The sequence below is a fragment of the Centroberyx gerrardi genome, chromosome 11 (assembly GCF_048128805.1).
Source record: "Centroberyx gerrardi isolate f3 chromosome 11, fCenGer3.hap1.cur.20231027, whole genome shotgun sequence".
NCBI classification, from domain to species: Eukaryota; Metazoa; Chordata; class Actinopteri; order Beryciformes; family Berycidae; genus Centroberyx; species Centroberyx gerrardi.
This window is the reverse complement of record NC_136007.1, coordinates 28,995,093-29,004,754: the sequence shown is the minus strand read 5'-3', so window position 1 is coordinate 29,004,754 and position 9,662 is coordinate 28,995,093. Positions and strand designations below refer to the sequence as shown.

The 9,662-nt window shown below is 43.8% G+C and overlaps 1 protein-coding gene across 2 annotated transcripts in view; it reads left to right on the top strand.

The window, feature by feature from the left end:
- The first annotated feature begins 3,490 nt into the window (after window positions 1-3,490).
- The window catches only part of capn5b (calpain 5b), a 28,861-nt gene continuing 22,689 nt past the window's right edge, over window positions 3,491-9,662 (top strand). For both annotated transcript variants that reach the window (XM_071905226.2, XM_071905225.2), the window contains exon 1: window positions 3,491-3,655. In XM_071905226.2, coding sequence (XP_071761327.1) covers window positions 3,491-3,655 — 165 coding nt within the window. The remainder of the gene's footprint in view (window positions 3,656-9,662) is intronic.

Sequence of the window (9,662 nt, the reverse complement as noted above, 5' to 3'; positions counted from 1 at the left end):
AAACTTTTATTTTCATGCCAGCAATCACTTTTTTAAATGGTTTTTATCTCATTTTGGAATGAAATTGTTCAATCATTTACCATACAGTCGATATGACTGGGTGCCTCTGTTGATATAACTTGCACCTCTATCTTATAATTTTTTAGGTGCTTGTTGGCAATTAAGTCAAAAAATTGCAGGCTGTCAAATTAACCTTTAGGACAAGATGTCTGTATTGATCTCCATGCAAATGAGGATTTGTCAAGCCTTGATCCATACCACGTATCGTGACATGGGAAGGTCAATATTGTCAACATGTCAAGTGTACATAGGCCAACTTGTGCTTCTGGAGTTCTCTCACTCGGTGCCACTTGTCTCCGGTCATGCATATGTATGTTGGTGACAGCAGCATGGATGATCGCTGCATTGTCTGTGGTGATGCCGCACGGTTTCCTCTCATTTAGATTCTGTTCTTCCAGCGCTCCAAGCGGCACTTCTGCAATGTTATCTGCGGTGTGATTCTCTGGAAAAAAGCTGGTCTCGAGGCATGACTTAAAGGGCAACCAGAGCTCCCCGCTCATTTGCCAGCAAAAGTCCGCTGGGTGACGCAAAACGCATTATCCGGCGGACTTTGGAGATCGGCCTTGGACTACAAACTACGTTTCCGCATTTTCTGTAGTGGTGCCTTCAAGGACGGTAAAATGTGGGTCTCCCAAAACACTCCTGTCCCATGCTACGCTAGCGATAGGGAAAAGCAGACACTAAAATATCATACTATTAAATACTTTAAAATATCAGTATATTTGGAAGAAAACTAGTTTCATGATACGAGGCCGAATATCGCGCTGTTGAATCAGACACAACAGAGTCTGGAAGAGGAAGCGACCGCCGGACTGGAGCGACGTTTCAGCCGCAGCTAAGCTAAGCTAAGCTGCTAAGTTTCTCCGTGATTCATCCAGAAGAGCTGAATCTAACACAAAAAAACAACTAGCTTTACAATATAATGTCGGAGCAGAGATGTGGCGCCACTATTACAACTTATGAGGCCGAATATAGTGCTGTGGAATCAGACAAAACAGAATGTGGAGGAGAGGGCGACCACGGGAGCTGTAACAGCGTCAGCCAAGAGAGACGCGCCTGCAGCCGGGGGAGGCTGAACACCTGTGAACGCCCGGTGATGATCGTCAGGGGGACAGACAGAAAACTCCGCGCTGCAACAAACTTCATGGTGCTTTGGTGAACCTGACTTTGTTTTCTGACAGAATATTATATCAGACTTTGCCAACTCTGAATACAGAACAACAGCGAACAGCGACTGTGTTAACTTTACCTGTAACTTGAGGCTACATCCAGCAGCACCGTTCAGCACTCGGTAAGTTGATCCACTGACTCCAGCGCGCTGGTTTGTTTTATGATCCTTTGAAAGCGGGCGCGATTTATCCAGACTCGATGAGGAAAAACGTTTTGTGAATGAAAATAAGCCTCAGTAAAGAGATATAATGCTACTTTGTCTTTGGTGCTACATTGGCCGTGAACACACCGTCAGAGTCAGTGACGTACGCAATGCATTCTGGTTGTTGTAGGATTCCCCCTTAAGAGCGATATGGGGAATCTACAACCGTTTTCTCAGTTTTCTCTGGTCATAGGGCTCCAATTTCAAAAATAATTGCACATTTCTACTACATGGGTGACCTAGTTTTAATAAATCATCATATTCACAGCAGTGAAGTAGGCCTTTAATGCCTGTTTCTCTACCATGCGTAAAGACAGCATTTCCCTCGCAGTGAATATGGTGACTGCGGTAGTGCACGCTTTCCATCTATGGCTATCCTTTTTGTATTTGCCTTATTTGGCAAAAGCCCTATTGGTTGGCTGTGCGATGGGGACAGTTGGCCTGGGTCGTTGAAGTGGCAGGGGCTGCTGATGAAGGGGCCGAACACGATGCCTCCGTTGTTGATGCTGACCTTTCGCAAACATCAGTATGGAAACAAGGAAGACGGATTGGCTGTTGACGGCCGATGACTGCGAAAAGTTAAGCCGTGACCGACATTTCTCAGCCAACAAGCTTGTTGTCAGCCAAATTTCCCCGGTGGCTCAGCTCTACAGGACATGAATGGACTTCCGGTCACTTGTTGATCGTGTTACTCACAGTGTGAAAGCCTGGGCTACTCTTTTCACTTTTGTTTTTTGCTGTTTGCCATCAGACCTGTCTTTGAACTTTCACCTACAATTGTTGGATGTTGGGTGCCGGCGTCATAGGCAAATTTCTAGGAGTTAAGGCATTTCCAGCATCGACTAAAGCCTGGCGTTCTTGATGTATATGATTCATTATAGTGAAAAATATAATTGACTCTCACTTGGAAGTTACCAGCTATTGCTCAGTCAGAGATGGAGGGGGTAGCTGGTGGGTGGACCGTTCTGTCTGTGGTTAGGAATATTCTGTTAGTGTTAGGGTCAAAGGTCCATGTAAACAGATTAACTGAATATGACTTTAAGTGGAGTATGGCCAATAGCCGGGTTACTCCTAGCCAAAGTGTGTAACAGTAGAATAACCTTCCATTCCTAGATCTCCAACATTACAAGCAACCAGTAAAAAAAAGGAGTGCAAGGGTCAGAGCCATAGTGCCACATTGGATATACAGTAACAACCCTGTGTCCCTAGAATGATCATGTATGATAGAGGAGCACTAGGTAATGGAATAACAACCAGGAATAAAGGTAGAAACTTTTTTTCCCTTTGTCTAGTGATGCAATATTGATTGGCCTTTCAATGGTTCCATCTTAGTTTCCCTCTGCCCTGGCTCGCCATTTCCTCTGTATGCCCTGCCAGTGCTGATCAATGTGTATAAGGCTTGTTCAACGCATAGCAGTGATAATTAGGCCCCAGGGATATCGGTGAATTGACAGGTGAATCATTTTGACCCGGTGACTCCAGGTTGCGCTCAAGGCAGCGGCGCACATCGACTTTCCATTTCCACTGAGAGCTTTCACTGTTAAGGTATTAGGGCCTGCTGGACTCTGCTGTCAGTCAGCTGTGTGCATGAGTGTGTGTGTAGAAGTCTAGGAAGGAAAATTGGTTACTGAAACGCCAGTAGAGTTTACTTTTTGAAGGGAAAGTAGTTTTTGAGGTAATATACACCATAGGTATCCTGTTTGTGTGTGTGTGCAACTTGACTTTATCTTTAAAGAGTAAGTAAACCCCAAACCCAAATCTGTGTAAAGCCATCTAATGGTAAAAGACATACTACTGAAATTGCCATCTGCTATTGGCTGATCTTTGGTACCATGTGATGTCACCACCTGTTGTACTCTATAGAAGGTGACACCTGGTACCAAAGATCAGCCAATAGCAGATGGCAATTTCAGTAGCATGCTTTCTACCATTAGATGTCAGGCTTTAGACAGATTTGGATTTGGGGTTTACTTACTCTTTAAGCCCCATCTTTAGTGCCCCATCGGTCTGACTGGTGCCCCTCCTTGTCCTCTGTGCTGTGTTCTCCAGGGCTGCAGCATGTTCACTTCAGTGAAAGCCTTTGAGGGGCAGCAGTACTCCACCCTGAAGAGGCAGTGCTTGCAGAGCGGCCTGCTGTTCGAGGACCCCCGCTTCCCCGCCACCGACGACTCCCTCTTTCACCAGGGCAACAGGATCGGACGTGTGGTCTGGAAGAGGCCGCGGGTAAGTTGGCACAACAACTAGGGTTCGACCGATAAAGGATCTTATAGGCCCATAACGATATTTTTAGATTGAGGCTGCCGATAGCGGATAGTTTGTGTGTATTTCCGACATACATTTAACCATTATCAGCCTCCCCTCCCCCTAGAAAAATAAGTATTCAGAGTTTTCCCCAGAATTTTACGCTTGGTGGAAAAGCCCCTGAAACAGCATTTAGACCCTCATGGGACACTAAAACTCTCCAGTGAAATGTATAGTGATGAAATTATTTTACATGTAGGTAGGTTAGCAGCTCCTTAAGGCAGGGTGAGGCACGTTTCACTGCAGGTTTTACAGACCGTTGAGTCAAATCCTCCCACACCACAGTAGAATGATTTCTCTGGTCAGTCATCTGACTTAAAAATTTATAAAAATAATAAAACATATTCATAAGCTGCAGTCAGGGAGGAATCTCCATCATATCAGAGGTGGACGACATGACTGGCCGGTATCCGATTTTTAATAAAAAGCCAATATCAACCCCATATATCGACAAGCAAATGTAAAGGTCTAACTCTAACCAGAACCTCCAGTAACTGGTCCACTCCTCTCCTTTGAAGCTGTGATACACCTTAGCTACATTTTAGCCAGCATTACTGAATGAGTTCAACTTGACACTCAATCACTACATTGATTATATATACACTAGCTTCTCCCTCACTGCATCACTCCATCTTAACAGGTGATTTCATCTAATATTGACTCAGAAAATCTTGTTTTTCTTAAAACAAGTGAAATTTACCAATGGAAAGGGAGGACAGTAAAAAAAACTTGATTTAAAGAGAAAGGAACTCCCTTCCAAATCTGTATCTGTATCTGTCCCAACTAGCCTCTCCCACTATTCACTCCAGATCTACATTTATTCAACACCTTCCACTGTCTCCCAGAGATGTCCTTCACCGCCACCACCCATGGGTGTCAATTGGATATGGCAAGGTATGACACTGTCCAAGCCTTCGCCTAAGTGAGTCCAGATTTGAGCTTGTAGCTTTTCATTTTGATAGAGAGCAAAGATTCCAAAGAGTCCAAAACAGAATACAGGTTGGAAAATGAGTTTCAAAAGCCAGAAATCTCAGCACCTGGCCAAGTAATCGTTCAGTCATTGGAATTGATCAACAATCCTATCAAACCCCTGCAGATATATTACATTTTGTAGTTATTGCACCTTTAAAACATTCACATCTCGTGAACATTCAGTGCCAGTGTTCCCTCTAAGCTGATAGTTTGCTGATCTTCGTCTAATAATTTATCACATTGATCAAACCATAACATCTTGTCAGTAGTCATCAGTCATTGCTCCACTTATCCCCAGATGTTTAGTCTATTATTTATATATGCAGGTATGTAAAGTTTTGGTGGCAAATGATATCAGATGCAGAGACTTTTTGCCGTACCTCAGCCTTTAGTGAGCTGACTCCCCTGCCGCCATCATCCCATTTACCCACCAGGCAGCAGTTCTGGATGGAGTAACCTCCTTCTGCATGCGTGGCGCTGCAACGACAGCTAGCGTTTATTGCCATGGAAACTGGGTCACACAGATTGTATGTTTCGGTCTCCATGGTGATGTCAGCCATGCAGACTGAAAACTGGAAGATGTCAAGAGGAGGAAAAGCAGGAACGCCATCCTCTTCATTTTCGCCGGTTCACGATGGCAATTACTGTCTTCGCTGCCAGTGTTTAATGTCAGGGGTTCTAGCGTGTTTTCCTGTCATGTAAGACAAATAGACAATCATTAGGCTTCCAGATTTCATTATTTTGTCCCAGGGACCCATATGGGAAGATTTTTGTTGTTGTTGATTTAGTATTTGCAGTAATGTCTACACATATACATGGGGAGATAATAGTGGTGAGAGTGAAACCTACAGTATGATTACAATCGTCATTCTTATACATTCTCTAATTGTGATCATTTCTAGTGAATTAAATAGTAACAAAATTAAACTTTTACTCATTTTACTCATTTTACAGGGAGGTATATGGATAAAACGAGTGAAGAGGGTTCAGACAATTAGTTGGTGTACACCACACATGATATCCAGGGCCGTACTCAGATATTTTGGAGGACAGAGGCTTAGAATAAGACAGATCCCCCTCGCAAAAAATCACCAACACCACCACTACAACTTGATCTACTATCCCTACACTTTCAAAAAAGATGTATCATTGTCAGCACATCCGTGTCTGTAGTTTTGGGTAACACACAATTTTGTTACTTTTCAATGCGAGATGTATTAATTACAAAAGTTGTTGATGCAACATCATCTATTAAATCTCACCTATGTGACTATATTGAGTATAAAGCTAGAACCACTTAACTTTGATTGTATTCTAAAATGTGTGTGCATGTGTGGCTTGATATTTTGAATAAGCTTTTGTCAGGAACTTCATTAAGTTTGATTGTTCTGAACATTTCATTCTCCCAAACCCACTCAGTAGTTTATAGATAATTGATGTTACACTTTATTATTGAGCACTCCCCCCTGCCCTTCATTGAATGAAACACTGCAATGAGAATTGGCTTTTTATGACCACTGAAAGAAATTCAGGAGGAGTTTCCAAGGTTTCCAATGAATTGGTATTATTAGAATTAAAGTGCAGAGGTATTCAGTATAGTGCCATGATCTAGCCTATATAAGCTTATAAGCCTACTCTCAGTTTATTTGTTCAAACGTTTGATAAAGATATCAGATGTGTTAGGCAATTTACTGTAAGTGCCATACATCTATGGCTTTTGTGTCAGTTGCTGGTGCTGCTATGGTGTAGCTAAGTATAAAGTGTTGGTAGCTCTGCCAAGTGTTAGACAGTTGGAGTGCAGTTGTACTTTTATGGTGGTGGACGTTGCATTAAATGTCTAAATGTAGACCTAAATCTTCATAGTGTCCTTAACACCTTCAAGGTACACTGGAAAATAGCCGCAGTTAGGACTTTGCCTATGCGCTCTACCAGTTGAGCCACGACGGCACCCCCTTTATGTAGCAGGTTTTGTGGGTGCATGTTAAGAAAATGTTTAGAAAAATGTGTCATTCAAGCTGGTAAATCACCTCTTTAGGGACTTCCAGGTCCCTAAAAGACTGACCTACAGTCTCTGAATCTGTACAATATGCACTATATACAGCAAAGGCATGGCAGTGACTATTGTGTCAGAACGACAATAGGCAAGGAAAAGAGCCTACAAAACAACAACCCATTTTTGTTCACACTCTTTCATCTCACATGAATTATCTTGATATTAATGAATAGCAAATCACTTTGAGTTTTATGCAGTGCAATCCAACTACTGTATGTTATTCTAACACAAACACTAATAGGGATATTAATATGTAAATTCAAGAATTAGGGTGTTTTCAAACCCGTAGTCTGTTTGCTTTGTGGTTCCTTTATTGCATTTACGCATTGGCTCTGTTACGTTTCGTACAGCGAAATTTCAAGCAAATCATGATTTATCAACCAAAGCTACGGTTGCAGCCATTTTCTTAATTTGTCAGAATTGGGTCCAGGAAAGGACTTGCTTATGGGGTACACCTACCTCGTCCTTAATCCATAATTCATGGTGTGTTTGAACCATAATCCTTAGTGCTTCTGATAGATGGGTGGGATCATTCCAAACACAGCTCCATGGTTGGATTGGTCTCCACAAGGTCTCGGTCCGATTGCTGTGTTCTCATATTCCCAAACAAACCGGACTGAAGCAGAAAGCGTGGCAGGGTTTGAAATAACTGCTCTAAACCAACTGCTCTGAACTTTCACTAGGTGTGAAAATGCCCTTGCTCTGCGTTGACAATGCGAGCAACATGATCGACAAGTTGGCCCATGTGTGGACAGTCAACAAGCTTGTCGGCTGAGAAAGGTTGAACTTTTCGCGGTCTTCTGTGATTTTGTTTCATGAATAATAGCTCCACCTGGCAAGTGCAAAATGAACGAGAAATTGATTAAAGCCATGCAAAGCTTCTTAGTTGTCCAAAACTTTAATATGAAAGACTACTGGAACGGCTGCATCCATCGTCGGGTCGATGGAAAGCTCGGAAGTCATTTTATGGATTTTTTTCTGTTATTTTTGATTAATCCTACCTCACTGGTGCTTGCTAGCTATGTCAACTCATCAGAACAATGTAATGGTATGAAAGGCAATACAAAACCACTACATAGGCTAGATGTAGTAGAGCCTCTGGCACCGCCCACAATCGGTCAGAATGGAGCGACCCATCAACCAAGTTGCTCGCAGTGTGAATTCAGGGCTAGTGATCCAAGAAGGCATTTTATCAGTGGTAGGGTGAAGGTTCATAGGCTTAAACCCCCCTAGAGCCCTATCGCGCTAGGTGTTATCCTTGCTCAAATGGATCTAGGCTATGTTTATGGCTGTGATGAAGTCCCAGCGGCGGAGTGTGTGAGCATAAATAGCAGGCTCTAATAAAATATTCCTCCTCTCTGTCTGTCTCTCATTCTCTTTCTCTGTCTCAGCCTGTCTCTCTCTCCTGCCACCCTCTCCCCTCCCACTCTCTTCCGTATCCATCTCTTCTACAGATTAGTTGAGGTTATTTATATCTTGACTGACAAGAAATAAAATTTGAGGGCCATTTATTTGTTAGTACAGGCCTGGCTTCGCTGTCCTTCCCCAACGAGGATCCATACCACACTTTACATCTTTACGTCTTCTTGTGCCTGTGCGTTCATGTGTGTGTTGTATGATTATGCGTGAACGGGGTGTGTGTGTGTGCATGCTTGGTTGTGTGTTTGTACACTGTGGCTGAAGGCTCCTGTCATAAGCTGATGGATGTCGTCGGGGAGGCGCTATGAAGCCGGCTGGCAGGTTCTCAGCAGCAGGGTAAATGATTAGGCTCTGCCAGCGACAGCCACGATATTCACATTACTTCAGTGTCCGTAGGGCCGGGCGGGGATCTATTACTCCTCCACCTGAGCCAATCCCCGACCGCCGGGCCACCGTAGGGAGCCCCGACCGCCGCTCAGACTCCGATCAATGGTAATGCAGACAGAGAAAAAAAAAAACGTGATTAGAGATCTTAACTCTCGGTCAGACACAATTCCACGAAACGGCATGCGAACGTATGCGTCGTCTCACGCAGTCGCGCGCGCACGCACACACACACACTGCAGACGCTGCCACTTCCACGCTGGTCTTTGTAAGGTGAGAGGGACTGCTGTGAGAGACTGGGAGGCCTCCAGGGAGCTCTGCAGCAGCTTCGGCCTCTGATTAAAAGTTTGCTTTTGCAGCGATCAGCTTTGTGCTGAGTCAGCAAATTACTGACCTTGGTTGTGTCCTGTGTGGGTGTGTGTGTGGGTGTGTGTTTGTGTATGTGTGTGTGCGCGCGCTTTTCTGAAGGCCACACTTGAACACACACCCAAGTGTACATATTCTGTGATCCGTATTTTTGCATAACCACATACACACACTGAATAGTGCAGGGTAGCGTTGGACCGATATGGGTTTTTAAAGGTCGATACCGATACCTTTCGATACCTACCTCTCTCTCTCTCTCTCTCTGTCTTTCTCTGTCTCTCTCTGTCTCTCTCTCTCCCTCTTTTACTTTTCTACCCCTAGTTGAGTGCTGCAAGTGTGTAAAGATAAAGAGCTGTTAAGTGGTGCTGTGCTTTCCGCTGTCTGTTGAGTAATGGCCGAGGTGCCCATCGACCCGCCAGTCCCATAAAACAGAGTGCAGAGAACAGGCAGACCGTTCACACCCAGACTACGCCGAGCAATGCTGTACGGGCAGCAGTAAAAACGAGGATCATGCTGATATATATCGGGCTGGTATTAGCCCTTTATTAAAAATCGGATATCGGCCAGTCAGCGTCGTCCACCTCTGATATAATGCAGTGTGTTTTATTTCATTTATTGCAGAACTGATCAATACTACACTGGTTGTCTATGGGGAGCCCTTAACCTGCATTGATTCTAATGTGACATTTTGGACATTATGATCAGATTCCACACAAGTTTACATGAACATGTTTT